Consider the following 18,352-nt stretch of genomic DNA (forward strand, 5'->3'; position numbering starts at 1 on the left):
CGCCGGGGAGCGTCGCCAAACGCTCCGACGTCCCGCCCCCTTAGTCCCGGCAGCGGGTCGGAAGAGTGGATGGGCCCAACAGCAGTCTCGGGAGCCGCCGGGCCGCGCGCGCTCCAGCGGTTCGGCCTTAGGCAACCTGGGGGATTGGCAATATGAGCTCATCCGGAGCGCGGCGGGAGGATTGGGGGGCTGCTAGTGGGGTGGGCGCGGGAGCTTGCGGGTCTGAGTGCAGCTGCGGCTGCGTTTTCCCTGGGTGGGCACTTTGCATCCGCTCCCTAAATCTAGCCCCGCCTCGGCTCCCCCGCCCTGGGCAGCCTTGCTAGGCTGCCTGGGCGGGGCGAGAGCGCAAGCGCAAGCGCCTGAGCGGCCAGGGGGCGTAGACAGACGGGGTTCGCGGGAGCGTAGCCCCACGTGCGGTCCCAATCCACCTGGCTCTCCGCCTCTCCCATTCGGTTACTGAGGCTCCACAGCATCCAGTCTGGCTATGGGCCCGGGCTCCGTGCGGGCGCGCTACCTCGTGTACTTCCAGTACTTGGGAACGGACTTTAAGTACGTCCTCTGGGCCTCCTACCCGTGCCCGCGACCCCCTCGTGGATACCGGCGCCGCGGGGAACACCCAAGCTCGAGCCGGAAAGCGGCCGTGGACTGGCGCCCGAGGGGATGGCGGAGGCTGAGTTTAGGGTCCTCACCTCCGGCCTCGGGCCCCGGTCGCCCAGGGCTGGAACAGCCGCCTTTGACCACAGAGGGCGGGGCGGGCGGGGCCCCGGGGCGAAGCAGCCTCCGCTCTCTAACTTCCACCTTCCCTACCTACAGCGGGGTCGCGGCCGTCAGGGGCGTCCAGCGCGCTGTCGGAGTCCAGAACTACCTGGAGGTGAGCTCCGCAGGCCCGTGCCCGGGAGGGAGGAGGGATGGGAGCCCGACCCATCTGTATCTTACACAACCCTAGGAGGCCGCAGAGCGGCTGAACTCGGTGGTACCGGTAAAGTTCACCATTTCCAGCCGCACGGATGCTGGGGTCCACGCTTTAAGCAACGCGGCGCACCTGGACATCCAGCGCCGCTCAGACCGGCCACCCTTCTCCCCTGAGGTCCTGACGGAAGCCCTCAACACCCACCTGAAGCACCCTGCGATCAGGTGAGCACCGCTCTCCTGGGATCGTACACTATGGGAGAGGTGGGAGGTGAGGACAGAACTCCTTGGGGTTGATGGGGGAGATGCCAAGGTGTCACATGACAGCGGCAGGGGGTCATTTCTGGTCTCGCTCCCACAGGGTACTACAGGCCTTCCGTGTACCCAGCCACTTCCATGCCCGCCATGCAGCCATATCCAGGACCTACCTGTACCGCCTAGCTACTGGCTGCCCCAGGCCTGACAGGCTGCCTGTATTTGAACGAAACCGGTGCTGGGCACTTCAGGCAGAGTGAGTGGTTTGAGTGAGCAGGGGGCTTGGCAGGCTTGCCTGGCCAGCCATTTGCTCCTGACCACTCATTTGGCTCCCTGCAGCTGCTTGGATGTGGCTGCCATGCAGGAAGCCGCCCAGCACTTCCTGGGGACACATGACTTCAGTGCCTTCCAGTCAGCCGGCAGCCCAGCCGCCAGCCCAGTGCGCACCGTGCGCCAGGCCTCTGTGTCCCCCGACCCCACCAGCCCCTTTATCCTCCCCGAGGAAAGCAGGTGAGAAGAGCAGCCCGCACTCTGGTCTGGAGGCTGCAAAGGCTGGATTTAGCTCCAGCACCTTCCCTAGTGCTGCACTTGGTGCTCCCTGGGTACCCACCCATCCAGCTTCTGGGGAGAAGAGGGTGCCTGTCAGCCATGGTGTGGGCCCTCTGGACCCATGAGCCTCAGTCCAGAAGGCAGAACACATTGCCTGCCCTGCCCAGAGCTCACCAACTCGTGGACGAATCCTGCTGGTCAAGGACAAGGTTCCCCTGGGGGAGAAACACCAAGCCGGTGGTTCTGGTCTAGGCTGACAAGGGTTGTTTCTACTGTCCCCCAACCCCAACCCCCCCACTGTCCCAGGGCTTCCAGCCATCCAGCAGCTACTGGATTCCAAAGCCCTCCCAGTTAGGCCCAGCCTCCAGCTCCTGCTTACGAGCCCAGGGCTGCCTTCCAGTTGCCCCTGCACCAGGACCTCGGCCCCGACAGCTCTACAGTCACCTCACAAGCACCAGTCATCTGGCTTTAGCCTCCCTTTCACTGGGCTCAATTACAGTAAAGCAGGGTGGGGTGGGGGGCGTTTGGACCCCAGGGTGGAAAGCCATAGGTCCCACTGTGAGGCGTCCGTGTCCCCAGGCGGTTGCAGTTCTGGAGCCTGGAGTTTGAGAGCCAGTCCTTCCTGTACAAACAGGTGGGCTCCGTCCTGGGGTCTTCCCTGGGGGTGGGGCCTGGGTCTCGAGCAGTTGCAGCAGTCTTTGCTTTGGGTCACAGGTGCGGAGGATGACTGCTGTACTTGTAGCCGTGGGGCTGGGGGCTTTGATGCCTGCTCAGGTGAAAGCCATTCTGGACAGCCGGGACCCCCTGGGGAAACACCAGAGCCGTGTGGCCCCTGCCCACGGCTTGTTCCTGAAGTCAGTGCTCTACGAAGGCCTTGGTAAGAGGAAGTGGCCTGAGGAGGTCCCTGCTTGTACCCTGAGCGGCTGACCCTGCCCAAGGCTAAGCCTTCACCAGGAGAAGGGTGCTTGGTGGCAGTGCCATACCCCAGGAAAGCCCAAAGGCAGCCTGGAGTGGGTGCCACAGCCCTTCAGCCAAGCCCCGTCCTGACCTGGCCCTGTGGGGAGAGACACCGAGAGGATGCAGACGGCAGCACTGGGTGGAGGGACATGAACTCTGGGGCAAAGGCAGGGGCTTGGCAGTTCCATGGAATGCTCTTGCCCAGCCCCTGCAGAGACCTTCTTGCCCCCAGGAGGACCTGGGGTCTGCCCATAGGTCCCACTTCGATGCAGCCTCCTTGCATGCCCTCAGAGACCCAGTACAGAAGTCACAGGTGACCCTCTGCTGCTCCGCTGCTTGACCCTGCCCTGCACCATGCAGCGACTACAGCAAGCCTGTACCTGCCACAAGTCCCCACCTCCCTGGGTGCCTGCCCAGCTGGGTTGCCACAGAGGAGTGGTGCAGGAGACAGGCGGAAGAATCAGAAAGGGAGACACCCAGACAGCCTGTGGTGGTTTTTATTGGAGATCAACACCCCAGGAGCCCCCACCCATCTCCTGGGAGGCCAGGAGGAGAAATAAAAGATGAAAAGCCTCTCAGATCCGTTTCTTTGGCCAAAAGCAACTTGAGCAGGTACGTGGCCCTGTGTTCTCTACACAGATGAGTGGTGAGATCTACACCCAAGGACACGGGGAAGACAGGGGCATAGACGGTCCTGGAGTGGAAACCAGGTCCCTCTACTGTCCACGGGGCTTCAGCTGGCCTGGGGCAGGCCCTTCTTGAGCAGAGATGTGAGGTAGCTTCCCAGCTCCTCGTCCTGCAGCCACAGGCAAGAACGGCTGTTGGTCTGTCCCCCTGACCCGCCCGCCCAGGGTGATAAGAAGACCCAATGAGTCCTGCCCTCACCTGGTAGGTCCAGGAGACCAGTAGCACCTTGGTGCCTGGGTCCTCAGAGTGGGCAGCAGCCTGGACTAAGATGGACTCCACGGTCACAGAGCCGTCAGGAAGGTGCTGCACGCAGTGGTCCTTGAGGACACTGCAAGGAGTCCCAGTGAGACCCGGCCTCGCACCCCCACATGTGCCCTGCACCCATGTCTGGAAGGGCAGCCATGGCATCTACCTCTTCAGGTGGCTGTACACGCGCATGGCCATCTCCTGCTCCTTGCGCGTGTCGTGCAGGTGCACACGGCAGGTGAAGCGCAGCTGGTGCTCGGCCAGGCCCAACTCCTTAAGGGCCTGCTCTGAGGACACGAGCCGGAAGTTCTGTGGGGCAAGAGTGGGTCAGAGCTGGCAGGGACAGCCCCCCAGCCCCACGGTGACTGCAGCACTCACGCTATCCTTCATGATCAGGGTGCCGTGCAAGAGCCGAGGCTTCTTGGCATCAGGGAGCAGCCCTGTGGGGACGGGGCACTGGTCAGTACTGTGAATGGGGCCACCTGCCCAGCAGCCGCCCCCCTACCCCTACCCCAGCTGGCCTTGCCGCTCACCCTGTGCCATCTCCCGCTTCAGCAGCCCCAGTGAGATGCCCACAGGGATGCTGGGGCTCGTGGGCAGTGTCACCGTCTCACCATTGGCCGGCATGTAGCAGTTGACCCCTGGCCGGGAGATGGAGAGAACCTCAGTCCAGGCTGGAGGGCCCCGCCTGCACTAGACCCCCACGCCCCTACCCTTGCCTGGACTGCCTACGGAATTCCTGCTCAATCTTCTGCTTCAGAAACTCCATCTTCTTGGCCTCGCCGTGCACCAGCAGCACATTCTCTGGCTCCGCCTGGCCCACCAGCTGCATGATGCCCTTGGCATCCGCGTGGGCGCTGAAGGACATGTACTCCACCTGCATCTTGACCTCCAGCTGCAACGTCACAGCATGTGGGCCATCAGCACAGGTGGTGGTTCCGAGGGCCTCCACCCACCCAAGTGGGATCCACAGGGCTGGTGGAGAGAGGTGAGGACTCACCACCTGCCGCCCCTCCATCTCCAGCTTGCGCTGCCCACTGAGGATCTTGTGACCCACGGTGCCCTGGACGCAGTAGCCAGGCATGATGACCTGTGGGAGGGATAGATGAGTGGCTCCCCTGCACCTCCTGCCTCGGGGCTTCCTCCTGGGATATTCCCCCCACCCACCCTTCTGCCCACCTGAACCCTTGAAGAAGGGCCCTCCCCTTCCAGGCGCACTGCAGACCCTGAAGAAGCAGGCTCAGTGGTCTCAGCACAAGCCCACCCAGGCCTGACCCCCATGACAGCACTCAGGAAACCAGGGGCCTTCCTGCCTGGTGCAGATGATCCAAGACACAGTTAGAGTCAGCCTGGGTCAGACCTCAGGCACCAGGATGCCAAGCCTGTCCCTAATGGCAGCAAGCCCCCAGCCAGGGCAGCCCCTGCACCCAAGGAGCCAGCCCTGGGGCCCAGACCCCTTACCATGTTCTTCTCATTCCCTGCCCACTTCCGGAAGATCTGTAGTGACTGGCCAGCATGCAGCATCCCCGGGGTGGCAAACACGACCTTCGGGGCAAATGTGGGGACAGTCAGGGCAGCAAATGCCCCCCTACCCTCAGAGCCTTCTGCCCTCCCATCTTCCTAGCACAGAGGCACACCGCACCCTGCAAGCGAGCCCGAGCCTGGTGGAACTCCCTGCCTGCCCCCCCACCAGCTGCACTGGGGCACACCATGGGTCCTGGGCTGTCGGCAAATGCCCGGTCAAAGGCCTTGATGTGCTTGAACTCAAACATGTTCCTCTGCACGAAGGTCTTCCGTATCTTCTGGTTGGTCCAGGGGATGAAGAGCTTGTAGTAGTGATTGGCCTTCTCTGTCAGGCCCGTGGAGAAGTAGATGGGGGCTTTCAGGTCCATGCGCTCCCTGTAGCCAGGACAGGGCATGGTGGGGAGACTGTGGGGCAGGGCCGGCCAGCGGCCCCCATGTGCCCTCAGTCTGGGTCAAGTCCAGTGCCAGGAAAGGTGTTCCCCCACCCACAGCTAGCAACACAGGGCTTAAAGCAACCATCCTGGGCTGCACCTACCAGAAGGTCTCGAGCAGGATGCAGAGCTCCTGAGCACGACCCAGCGCAAACACGGGGATCAGCACCTGTGGGGTGGGGCTGTGAGGCCAGCTCAGGCAGGAACCCCTGGCCATGCTGTCCCCCTCCAACTGTGTCAGGCCCAAACCTGCATACAGGTGCAGGCAGTTACTCCCTGTGGCCACCTTCTCAGAAGACCAGCCCTGCTGGCAGCTCTGGGGACTGGAGGCCCTGTGACAACTGTGTATAGCTCCTGTTCTGTCCCAGAAAAACTGACCAGTGGTCAGTGGACACTCTGACCACCCCTTCATTGGGATCTGAGGTATGAGGGGTGAATAAGCCCTGGCTGAAGGGTCTTCCCAGCACTGAGCAAACCTTCCTCCCTCTGTGCCCAGAACACACAACATCCCTGCCCTGATCACATGCCAGAAAGCCAAAAGACCTGTGCAGCATGGCCGGGGGACATGTGGCAAGTCCCACTGGGGCTCTTGTACCCTCGCCAGCTACCTTCCCACCACGCTCCACAGTCTCATGGACCTTCTTCAGGAAGTCTCGCTCCCGACAGCGCTTGGAGTCACGGATGGTGGTGGCGTAGGTGGACTCTGTGATGAGTAGGTTGGGGCGGCACTTATCAATCCAGGCGGCTCTAGAACACAGGTGGGCATGGCCAGAGGGAGACAGTCCACACGGTAGCTAGGCTATACATGGCCACGGCCCTCCTAGACCCTCTGGTGGGAAGCCTGCCTTCTCTGCACAGGCCCAGGCCATCAACTGTCACGGCAACGCTTGAAGGGAGATAGGAGGACACCCAGGGGACAGTGATACAGACCACTCAGGTACCCGACACACCCCCCGAGGGTCACTATACCCTTGCAGGGACTTCCATGAATGAAACAAATGCACAGGCCTACTTACCCCAAATGCCGGTCTGGGGTCATGTTGTAGTCCCCCTGGCAAAGAATGTGGTGATGAGGAGGGGCCTACTACCACTCCTCAACCAGGCAGCCCTCCCTGTGTCCTGAGTTTCCACTGACCGTGTACACCACAGACTCTGAGCCCACTTTAATCTGGAACATGGCCGCCCCCAGCACATGGCCCGCATAGTAAGCCTTGATTTCCAGCTCATCGTCCACCTGCAGAGAAGAGGGCTGACCTCAGGTCTGTGGGCTGCACTGGTCAGAGGGCAGGGAGGTGGAGTCTAGGGCAGCAGTGGGCATGAGTCGATGACATCATTCGAGCCTTTCACTATGCCTGTTTTTTTCCATATGCAACATCCAATTCTGGTCAGAAGCAACCGGACACTGGAAATGGGACAATAGGGACGGAAATAGGAGAAACAACAGTCTACAGAAGCAGACTCAGGGCACCTGGGGTTTTCAAGCACAGACTTTAAAAGAATTGTTTTTAACATTCAGAGAAAGAGAGAATTAAGAATATTAGCAAAAAAACTAGAAACTATTAAATACAAGGGAAATCTTAAAACCAGAAACTATAATCCAAATTAAGAATTCAATAGAGCCATACTACAAGGTAATCTACATAGTCAGTGCAATCCCTATCAAAATACTGGGGCCTTCCAGGTGGCTCAGTAGTAAAAAATCTGCCTGCCAATGCAGGAGATGCAAGAGATGGAGGTTTGATCCCTGGGTTGGGAAGATCCCTGGGAGGAGGAAATGGCAACTCATTCCAGTATTCTTGCCTGGAGAATCCCATGGACACAGAAGCCTGGTGGGCTGCAGTCCATAGGATCACACAGAGTCAGATATGACTGAGCAGCTGAGCACACAGCACATCAACATAACCATTTTTCACAGAACAAGAACAAATTTTTCACAGAACAAGAACAAATAATTTTAAAATTTGTGTGGAAACACAAAAGACCCTAAAAAGCCAAAACAATCTTGACAAAGAACATAGCTAAAGGAAACACTCCCCAATTTTAGACTATACTGAAAAGCTACAGTCATCAAAACTACGTGGTAAATGGAGAGAAAAATGGAGAAAAACAGAGCTGGAGTTATCAGGCTCCCTGAATTCAGACTACTACAAAGCTACAGTAATCAAAGCAATCTGGTACTGGCACAAAAACAGAAATACAGATCAATGGAGCAGGACAGAAAGTCCAAAAATAAACCCACACACTTATGGTCAATTAATCTATGACAAAGGAGGCAAGACCATACAATGGAGAAGAGAGAGTCTCTTCAATAAATGGTGCTATAAACACTGGACAGATACATGTAAAAGAACGACATTAAAACATTAACACCACATACAAAAATAAACTCAAAACAGATTAAAGGCCTAAATGTTAAAGAGCAGACACCATAAACCCTTAGAAGAAAACATGGACAGGATACTCTCCAGCATAAATAGCAGCAGTATCTTTTTGGGTCCATCTCCTAGAGTAATGGAAATAACAAAAGTAAACAAATGGGACCTAAATTAAACTCAGAAGCTTTTGCATAGCAAAGGAAACCATAAACAAAACAAAAAGACAACCTACAGCATGGGAGAAAATATTTGCTTATGATGAAACTGACAAGGTATTAATCTCCAAAATACACAAACAGCTCACACAGGTCAATTATCAGAAAAACAACTCGGACTTCTCTGGTTAGCCAGTGGTTAAGAATCTGCCTGCCATTGCAGGGGACATGAGTTCAATCCCTGATCCAAGAAGATTCCATCCACTACAGGGCAACTAAGCCCATGCACTACAACTCCTGAGCCCGTGTGCCACAACTACTGAAGCTCTTGTGCCCGAGAGCCCGTGCTTTGCAATGAGAAGCCACTGCAATGAGAAGCCAACACACTGCAACCAGAAAGCAGTCCCTGCTCACCACAACTAGCGAAAAGTCTATGCACAGCAACAAAGACCAGTGCAGCCAAAAACAAAAATTATTTTAAAAAATTAAAAAAAAAACCTTCCAAAATCCAAAAATGGGCAGAAGATCTAAACAGACATTTCTCCAAAGAAGACATACAGCTGGCCAACATGCTCATAAAAAGATACTTATCACTGCTAATTAATACAGAATTGCAAATCAAGAGTATAATAACGTACCACTTTATAAAAAAGTCTACAAATAATAAATGCTACAGAGGGTGTGGAGAAAAGTGAACCCTCCTACACTGTTGGTGGAAATGTAAATTGTTGCAGCCACTATAGAGAATGGTATGGAGGTTCCTTCAAAAAGCCAAAAATAAGAGTTGCCATATGATCCAGCAGTCCTACTCCTGGGCATACATACAGAGAAAACAATAATTCGAAAAGATAACATGCACCCAAATGTTTACTGTTTACTATTTACAATAGCCAGGATATGGAATCAACCTAAATGCCCCTCGACAGATGAATGGATAAAGATGTGGTATACACAGACACACAGGACTACTACTCATTTAAAAAATGAAATTTTGCCATTTATAGCAACGTGGATGGACTTGGAAGGCATTATGCTAAGTGAGATAAGTCAGATAGACAAATACTGTATTATATCACTTAATATGTGAAAAATAAAAAATACAACTAGTGAATGTAACAAAAATGAAACAGATTCACAGACATAGAGAACAAACTACTAGCAGGGAGAGGGAAGAGAGAAAAGGTGAGAAGCACGGGGGATTAAGAGGTACAGGCTCTTATGCATAAAATAAGCTACAAGGATATGTTGTACAGCACACAGAAGAGCGCCAATATTTTACAATAACCATACATGAAGTGTATATATATATATACATATATATACACACATACATATACACCTCATGAGAAGAGATGACTCACTGGAAAAGACACTGATGCTGGGAGGGATTGGGGGCAGGAGGAGAAGGGAACAACAGAGGATGAGATGGCTGGATGGCATCACCGACTCGATGGATGTGAATCTAAGTAAACTCCGGGAGCTGGTGATGGACAGGGAGGCCTGGCGTGCTGCGATTCATGGGGTCGCAAAGAGTCAGACACGACTGAGCAACTGAACTGAACTGAACTGATACATGAAGTATAGCCTTTACTGATTTCCGTCCTGAATATTCATTGGAAGGACTGATGCTGAAGCTGAAACTCCAATACTTTGGCCAACTGATGGGAAGAACTGCCTCATTGGAAAAGACCCTGATGCTGGGAAAGATTGAAGGCAGCAGGAGAAGGGGATGACAGAGGATGAGATGGTTGGATGGCATCACCGACTCAATGGACATGACTCTGAGCAAGCTCTGGGAGTTGGTGATGGACAGGGAAGCCTGGCATGCTGCAGTCTATGGGGTCGCAAAGAGTTGGACATGACTGAGCGACTGAACTGAACTGACTGATACATGAAGTATAGCCTTTACAAACTGTGAGTCACTATACTGCATATCTGCAACATATAATATTGTAAGTCAAGTACATTTCAACTTTAAAAACAAAATTCAACAAATGAATTTAACAGCACATTATATACAACCAAGAAGATAATTAATGAACTAAAATAAATAGAAAAGGCTATCCAGCATGAAATATAGACATGAGGACAATGGAGGGTCTGGAGGAGAAAGATCTCTATTCAGCCTGGAGGGAGCTGGGGGCAGCTCCAGGGCCTCACACCTGAGCAGGAAGGTAACAGGTAGAGCCAGCATGGCCACCTGCCAGAGTCTGCAGTAAAGGACAGAATCCCACAAGCCACCTGAGAGGATTCTCCTACAAACAGCAGATGGAAGATATGAATCCTGGTAGGACCTGCGGAAGATATGAATCCTGGTAGGACCTGCTGCCCTAGAATTCTGAACCTAAGGGAGAAAGTCTTTTGACAATAAAGGTGAAATAAACCCATCTGCAGACAAATAGAGTTGAGAGCATTCGTCACCAGCAGATCCATACTGATGTTCTTCATTGCAAATACAAAGTGAAGAACACGGGAAGGAGCAGGGACACAGCTAGGATAATGGAGATGGTACCTGGCAAATGGTGAGGGCCTTGGGGCCTCATAGGCTGACAAAATTAAAATCCTGCTAGGTGGAAATAAGAGCTGGTGAGTAGATGGGGGTAAGTGAATTTAAGATGCTCTGAGACGCTTTCATTGTCTAGGAAAGAGGCAAAAGTTCCAAGTACCTTAGAGCTGAGTTGTCATGGATGTGTTTTGTAATCTCTGCCACAAAAAGAATTACAAAAGAACATATAATTACTAACAAAATAAGAGGATAAGTGGAGTTTTAAAAACTCAGTCCGGAAAAAGACAATAAAGGAAATAAAACATAGAACAGGATGGACAAACTGAAAGTAAATGGAAAAAGATACACCTAAATCCCAAATTATTACACGTGGAGTACACACCTCTCCTACAGGACAGACCATCAGGTTGCATTAAACCCAAGCAGTGGAAAAGAGTCACATTTAAAATATGATGCAGAGGGACTTCCCTAGTGGTCCAGTGGTTAAGACTCTGCACTTCCACTGCAAGGGGAGTGGGTTTGATCCTTGGTCAAGAAACTAAGATCCCACATGCTACACAGTGCAGCCAAAAAAAAAAAAAAAAATATGCTGCAGAAAGGGTAAAAGTACTAAAAAGAGCAAGGATTCAAGGTGTGGGAGGGGTGAGCTTTCACCAGAAAGGCAAACTCGAAGATTAAAGCATTATTGAGGATACACAGAATGATTCAACTCAACAAAGGGTTCAACCTGAAAGATAAGATGACCCCAAATGTCAGACTCATGATAACAAGCAAAACCTAGACTCCTTAAAAGAAACAGACAAATCCATGATCCTTGTGATAAATTTTACATTTGATGTCACTCGCCTGCCTCAAGTCTTACCCCTCCAGCCTGAGTCAGTCCACTGCAACGAGCCCACACTCTGGTCTCCGACCAGCCCGGCCTGCCCCTATGTGCTCAGATGGCACAGTGGCCCTCTTTGGCCTCTTCCATGCTCTCAGGCAGAGCCAGGAAGTGGCAGGGGCCCTTCACAGTGCTGGATCTGAGCTGGGCCCCACGCTCACCTTCTGCCTCCAAGGGTCCCTGGGATGGCAGCAGAGTGAGTTGGGGGTGGGGGGGCTGACCTGCACCGTCTGGTGGAGGTGGACGGCCACCACTTTCTTCATGCAGTCCTTGATCATCTGGGACGTGAAGAAGTTGGCCTCGCCCTTCTTATCCACAGCGATCTTGCGGTAGTCTTCCAGCAGGATGGGGCAGATGGCCTGGGTGGGCTGGGTCATGTAGATGGGCCCATCGTAGCCCACCATCTCACTGAAGTAGGGGAGTGCCCCGCAGTGGTCCAGGTGGAAGTGGCTGCAGGCGCAGCACCAGTCAGCTGGATGCCCCCCAACCTCCCACCCAGCAACCCTACCCCCATTCCTCTGCTCACTGAGGGTCCACTGTGTCAGACATGGCCCTGAACACGGGAGAGGGAGAGGGCAAAAGGGACTCAGGCCCAAGTATCTAGCGACACCACCAGCAGGCAGTTACTGTGGGATCAGCTTCACATTTCAGAAAGGAACAAGAAGGGGCTCAGGGCAACATGAATCAGGATGCCACTTGGATGGGTGGTCGGTCCGGGGGTGGGGAGGGCACTCACCTGATGATCACGCAGTCCAGAAAGTCAGTCAGTCGGCCACTGCGGGTGATGTAGGAAAAGTCGGGGAAGCGCCTCTGTGGAGGGAGAAGTGGAAGTGTCAGGATGCCGCCTGCCCAGGGCTCAGGTGACTGTGGGGCAGCCGGGGCTATGGGGATGGTCCCTGGGTCTGGGTGCATTTGAGTCTGATAGCCACACCCACGCAGGCCACCAACTGCTCAGAACCCCTGAGCATGTAGGACAGGGGTCAGGCTGCTGAGCTAGTACCTGAGAGCTGAGACCCCACAACCGTGCCCTGGCTCCAGTACAGTCTGGCCCATGCAGGTGCTCCACCTGTCGGGTGACGGTGGGGGCTGCCCTCCTACCAGTGCCCACTTGCTCCCCTATTCCCCATCTGTAGTCAGAGCCTGAGACTCCGAGGCCCAGGTCCCTCGGTGATGACGCCAAGAAGCAGGCTGGATGCGAGGCTGCCCACCCTTGAGACTCACGTCGTCGCTGAAGCCCATGTGCATCCCACAGTCCAGCATGACGTTCTTGCCCGCAATGGACACCAAAATGCAGCTTCGGCCCACATCCTGGCCAGCCCCTGCATGGGAGGACCAGTCAGAGGCACGGGCATGCCCCCCTCTCCCCCACTGCCCAGCGAGGATTTGGGGTAAAAGCAGTAAAAAGACAGGACTGTTCAAGAGTGAGTGGTGAGAAAGGTGCCATAGGGGAAAAGAGGCTGGAAGGAGGACCCTGCAGAGGCCCCTGGGGAGGAACCAGGTGCGAGGAGAGCCTGGGGCTGAAGCGGCCAGAGGGGAACCGGAGCCAACAGGTATGAGAGGCGTGAGGACATCTATGGCGGGGCGGGATGCGTGCTGTGCCCCGGTCGGCCAAGGGCAGGCCACTGCAGCGGGAGGCTGGGTGGGCTATTCTGAGAGTGCACCACGGAAAAGAGCATGTGAAGCTGTGGGGGCAACCCTGCTAGAAGATGCTGCGGATACATGACCGTGGCAGGTTCCCGAAAAGCCCCCGGCACCTGTGCAGAGACCCTGGCTGTTCCGATTCTGAGTGACCTGCTGTAGCTCCTTCGCACTGCTGTACCGTTTGGGCCTTTAAACTATGCACTTGTATCTTTCGCAAAAGGCAAGCTGGGGGGCGGGGGACGACGTTGGTTTTTGTTTTTAACGCTGCGCGGGTCAAGCAAAACAAGGGCTGACTGACGTGGGGGGAACGGTCCACGGGTAAACGGATCGAGACATATGGAACAGGTGGAAGGCAGCGAGTGCGCGAACGCAGAGGCAGGAGGAAGGTGCACTAAACAGTGGCGCCGGGCGGGGGGCCGCGCGGCGAGGAAGACACGTTCAGGGGTCCCCGGACCTTCGAGCCCCCCACCAGCCTTTCTCGGCCGCTGCTCGCGCCGCCCAGCACTCACCCAGGGGCGTGACCCTGATCTCGGGCATCCTGTCGGGCAAGCCAAGCCAGCGGGCGGGACCCCCGCGGTCCCAGGAGACCCCGGTGCCCGAGACCCGGTCCCGGCCACGCGCGCCTGATTCGCGGCTACGCACTGCGCAGGTGCAATCCCAACGGCGCCAGCTTCCGGCGCGCCGGACGGAAACGCTGGCCCGCGCAACGGGCTTTCTGATTGGGCGGCCGGCGGCGAGGCGGTGGGACTGTGGCCGAGGGCCGGGCTGCCGGCCCCGCGGCTGCTGCGGCGGCACAGGTGAGCAGCGGCGGCACAGGTGAGCAGCGGCGGCGCAGGTGAGTGGAGCGCGACGGGCTCAAGGCGGCGCCAGGGAAACCCAGCCCAACCGAGCTGGGCCTGGGCCTTGCCGAGGGGTCGGAGCGGGACCCCCCAGATGTGGGAGGAGGCGGCCGAGGACCCGGCTCCAACGCTGGCTCGGACCCCGAGCCCCTGTCCCCTCCCTAGGGACTCAGCTGGAGCAGGACCCGCGCAGGACAGGGGCCATACCCTACCCGAATCCCGGGTCCCAGCGTGGCGCCACCTGGAGCCCCCTTCTCAGGCGAGATTTCCAGGACTTCCCCGCTCCCACCCGCTGGGCCTGGGGTGCCGGAGGGCCGCCCTCTTTTCCTGGGGACCTTCAGCTTGCCGTCAGCCTCAGGACGAGCCCTGACCTTGGGGCCATGGACTGCCCCAGGGGGAGCCTTGGCGATTCCCTGCATCACTCCCCCAGAGCTGGCAGCCTGCCCGACCCCGCTGCACCGCCACTGCCCTTCCTGTTGTTTCCAAGCTCTGAAAGGCTGCTGGCACTTCCCGTTGGCTGCTGGCTCAGGTTCCGGGCAGGAAAGCCAGGCCCACAGGATGGCTGGTGACCAGGAAGGTAGCCCTGAGGGCCTCAGAGGCCATCTGCTTGGTGGACAGAACACTGAGGCCCTGAGAGAGGGGAAGAGTATTCTGGAAGCCTCCCAATGTCTTCTTCCTGAGGCCAGGCACGGCTGTCCCACACACCTGAAGACGGGGTGAGCTCCCCACCTAGTGCCAGGCACGTGACACAGGCGTAGGGCCTGCAGGGCCTCAGCACCCACTGGGCCCCATCAGATGCTCCCAGCAACCTGGGTGGTGGGTAGGGCAAAGTGTGCTGGCCCATTTTCCCTAAAGCTGTGGGACAGGATCTTAGGTCAGTGCATGACTTGCCCATGGTATGGAAGGCACCCACATGTGTTCTCTTGGCTGGGCTCTCACCACAGCTCGAATGGCCTCCTCCCATGCGGGCTCTCACAAGACTTCCAGCACTGAGGGCCGAGGAACCCCTGTGCCCAAAGGGGTGAGAGCTTGCCCTGGACAATGAAATGAGACACAGCCTAGTCCCCAGGGCCCATCAGAGCCACACCACAGTGCCACCCTGGGCACCCAGGGAGACAGGGGCTGGGGTGTCCAGGGGCACCTGCTAACCTCGGGCACTTGGGTGTTTGTGGTGTGACTGTGGGAATGCCGGCAGAATCTAGAGGAGTTCTGTGGCCTGGGGCACTTCTGGAGTCCCTGGGGCCGGGGGAGGGCCTGTGTCCAGCCTTCCTTCTGTGTGGGACATGACATCTCCTTGCCCTCTTCCTACATTCTCACCAGGCTCCAGTTTCTGTAGGGGTAGAACATCTGGTGTCTGTCCTCTGGCAAACACTCACCCCCCACAGCCTCTGTTCTGGGTTTGGGGATATAGCTTCAAGCATGGAAGGGCATGACGCCCCCCCCCACCCCATTTCAGCCCAGTCTGTGTCTCCGTGGTTGTCATCCTTTTACTTGCTGTGTTGGACTTCCTGTCTTTGTTAAAAAACACACACACACACACCCACCACTAGGCTGTCACCCCAGTGGGCTGGGCTGTTGGTTGCACTCACAGTGCACCCAGGTGGCTGCCTGGCTCTGCGTGGGAACTCAGCAAATACTTCTCCAGTTAGTAGGAACAGACACACCCTGGAGAGACACAGGCTATAAACAAGCAAGAAAACCCAAGCAGAGATGCTCTCCACAAGTGAGATATATCAGGTTTGACAAGCCTGAGTTATGGGGGGCCATGCTAAAAGCAAAGGGCCCTGCTGTAGCCCAAGCAGAGCAAGGTTGCTTCTGGGGAGGAGGGGCTGACCTGGGGGTGGAAGTCCTCATGGGTTTTCACTGGAGAGCCATGGGATCCCAGCTGTTTCTTTCCAACTGCCTCCACTCCCCCTCCCCAAAATAATGACCCAAAGAGGAGCCTTCTCACCAGGAGACAACCCACAGCCCAACCCTCTGTGTGTTCCAGCTCCTGTTGAAAATGGATGACTTGGAGTCAGAGTTCAATCTGAAAGTCGTCCTGGTCTGTTTCAAGCAGTGTCTCAATGAAAAGGAGGAGGTGCTGCTGGAATACTACCTCGATGGCTGGAGGGGGCTGGTCAGGTGCGCGAGGGGCTTCCCCAGCCACATGTCCCACCTGTATCCCGTCGGTCCAGTGCAGATCGGCCATCCTCACTTGCGGCCCAGGAGGTGGGAGTGGTCTTGCCCACACCCATGCTGAGAGTGCCTGCTCTCTTCATGCAGGTTCCTGAATAGTCTGGGCACCATCTTCTCATTCATCTCCAAAGACGTGGTGACAAAGCTGCAGATTATGGACCAGCTGCGAAGCGGCCCCCAACAGGAGCACTACAGCAGCCTGCAGGCCATGGTTGCCTACGAAGTGGGCAACCAACTGGTGGACCTGGAGCGGCGCTCACGCCACCCCGACTCAGGCTGCCGGACGGTGCTACGGCTACACCGCGCGCTTCATTGGCTGCAGCTCTTCCTGGAGGGCGTCCGCACAAGCCCTGAGGACGCGCGCACTTCCGCACTCTGCACCGACTCCTACAATGCCTCGCTGGCCACCTACCACCCCTGGATCATCCGCCGGGCTGTCACCGTGGCCTTCTGTGCGCTGCCCACACGCAAGGTCTTCCTGGAGTCCATGAACGTTGGGTCCTCCCAACAGGCTGTGGAGATGCTAGACGAGGCCCTGCCCTTTATTGAGCGTGTCTACAACATCTCACAGAAGCTCTATGCCGAGCACGCCCTACTGGACCTGCCATAGGGGCTGGTGGGACCCAGGTTGGGTGGGCTTCCCCTGATCCAGAGGTGGGCAGGGCAGCCAGGACACATCAGTCCCACTATGGAACTTTCCGGGCTCCCCTGTGAGCTGAGCTTGTCAGGAGCCACTCAGATTGTGCGCACGGGCCACAGACGGGCTTCAACAGAGGAGGCAGACGTTGGCCATCTGCTCTGCGCCCGGCCTCTCCCTTGCCCAGGCATCTCATCTTTACCCTCTACCAAGTTACACCCGTGTAGTTAGGCCTCTCCTGGGTGGGTGAAGTGCTGGAGGCGGGGGCAGGCAGGATCAGTGTTCATGGAAAAGCTGCCCCTACTTGGGGGTCAAGTCTGTGGGCTGGGGGAGTCAGAGGGCCCGGGATGTAGTGTTTGCCCACCTGGGCTGCCTTGAGCCTTCTGTACCAGCTAGCTGACCCCAGGACAGGGAGAAAACCCCTGGGCAGGGGTCACCTTTGCGGGATTTCTCCCTGCCCCTGGCCTCCTTCTTAGCTAGGGGCGCACATGTCCTTGGCTGTGACAGCAGGACCTGAAGCCCCAAAGAAAGGCCTGCTCTGCCTCCACTGCCCTGCACGCACACAGCAGCCTTCTGCAGCCTCAAGTCTGCACAGCACAGCACAACCCTGGATGAGAATCCCTGGAACCCAGGACTCCTCTGCCCAGTGCTCGCTTCTCCCTCCTCAGTGTCTACACATCCAGATGCTGTGTCCCTTCTTCCTGGCCCCATACTGCTCTGTCCCCATGTACTCAGGAGACCTAGAATGACACAACATGGGAGGGAGCCTGGGCCACTTCGCCTCAGTGACAGGCTGACAGGTGACCACACCCAGCCTGGCCATCATCCAGTGATTGGGGGTCTGGTCCCCCCCACATCCTCTGTGAGCCCAGAATGTCAGGTGCCAAGGTGACAGTATCCACCAAGAGCAAATGTGTGTAAGTGAGCTTTCAGGGACCCTAGGCGCTGTAACACAGGTGATGGCTTTTCCAAAATAAAGAAATTGCACTTAGAAAATGAAGTATTGCGCTCCAGGACAAGGGTGCTGCCGGGCCATCGGCAGTGTCAACCACAGGAGCATGAGGCATGTCCTGGCCAGTGTTGGGGTCCTTCCCATCTTTGTGCAAGCTTGGTCCCTCAACCACTGCCAAGGTCTGAATTATCTTCATTGGACAGGTGAGAAGACTAAAGTCACAGAATCACCTGAGTGGCTGAGTTGGAAGCGCAGATCTGAGGTCAGCTACATACCCTGTACAGAGAGGAAAATCTGCCAAGTTGCAGCCAGGCCTGGACAGAAAGAGGACACGTGTCATGCAGGGTCCTCGCAGATGCTGCCTGATGGCCAGAGCTGAACAGCAGTGCCCAGCACAAGCCACCTCCTGGGATGCCGCTGCACCCTGTCCAGCTCTGGCCATATCCGTGGGGGCCAGAGCCTGGAATGTTACTGACAAAAGCCAGAGAGCAAGGGCTGCACGTGTGCCTGTGTGCATACATGTGTGCCGGTGTAGGCACTGTGTGTGTGTGTGGTGTGCATTCTGTGTGTGCTGTGCCTCGTGCGCCCTCCCCAAGGGTGTGTGATGTGTGTGTGTGTGTGTTTGTGG

The 18,352-nt window shown here is 56.4% G+C and overlaps 3 protein-coding genes across 8 annotated transcripts; 2 read left to right on the top strand and 1 right to left on the bottom strand.

Moving 5' to 3' along the window:
* Positions 1-324: 324 nt before the first annotated feature.
* Positions 325-3,243, top strand: PUSL1 (pseudouridine synthase like 1). 2 transcript variants are annotated; one of them, XM_020873764.2, is made up of 8 exons: positions 325-549; positions 814-871; positions 947-1,134; positions 1,271-1,420; positions 1,504-1,674; positions 2,293-2,347; positions 2,428-2,590; positions 2,962-3,243. In XM_020873764.2, exons 1-8 carry the CDS (start codon positions 485-487, stop codon positions 2,985-2,987), a joined length of 876 nt encoding a protein of 291 aa, XP_020729423.2. In that variant the 5' UTR covers positions 325-484; the 3' UTR covers positions 2,988-3,243. The 2 variants fall into 2 exon arrangements, with proteins under 2 accessions (XP_020729423.2, XP_020729426.2); XM_020873767.2 differs by having other exon boundaries at positions 330-549; positions 2,903-3,243.
* INTS11 (integrator complex subunit 11) lies at positions 3,150-13,779 on the bottom strand. Its single transcript, XM_020873763.2, has 17 exons — positions 13,628-13,779; positions 12,699-12,796; positions 12,214-12,287; positions 11,699-11,927; positions 6,694-6,792; positions 6,575-6,609; positions 6,167-6,305; positions 5,663-5,727; positions 5,313-5,502; positions 5,065-5,148; positions 4,604-4,693; positions 4,336-4,498; positions 4,137-4,244; positions 3,982-4,043; positions 3,770-3,912; positions 3,556-3,685; positions 3,150-3,466 (listed from the first exon to the last, which is right to left on the bottom strand). Exons 1-17 carry the CDS (start codon positions 13,653-13,655, stop codon positions 3,404-3,406), a joined length of 1,800 nt encoding a protein of 599 aa, XP_020729422.1. The 5' UTR covers positions 13,656-13,779; the 3' UTR covers positions 3,150-3,403.
* Positions 13,780-13,827: 48 nt separating this feature from the next.
* On the top strand, positions 13,828-17,768 carry CPTP (ceramide-1-phosphate transfer protein). 5 transcript variants are annotated; one of them, XM_020873833.2, is made up of 3 exons: positions 13,828-13,953; positions 15,948-16,081; positions 16,223-17,768. In XM_020873833.2, exons 2-3 carry the CDS (start codon positions 15,960-15,962, stop codon positions 16,743-16,745), a joined length of 645 nt encoding a protein of 214 aa, XP_020729492.1. In that variant the 5' UTR covers positions 13,828-13,953; positions 15,948-15,959; the 3' UTR covers positions 16,746-17,768. The 5 variants fall into 5 exon arrangements, with proteins under 5 accessions (XP_020729492.1, XP_020729493.1, XP_070330227.1 ...); XM_020873834.2 differs by having other exon boundaries at positions 13,842-13,934; XM_070474126.1 differs by having other exon boundaries at positions 13,894-13,915.
* The last annotated feature ends 584 nt before the right edge of the window (positions 17,769-18,352 follow it).

The sequence above is a fragment of the Odocoileus virginianus genome, chromosome 11 (genome assembly GCF_023699985.2).
Source record: "Odocoileus virginianus isolate 20LAN1187 ecotype Illinois chromosome 11, Ovbor_1.2, whole genome shotgun sequence".
NCBI lineage: Eukaryota > Metazoa > Chordata > Mammalia > Artiodactyla > Cervidae > Odocoileus > Odocoileus virginianus.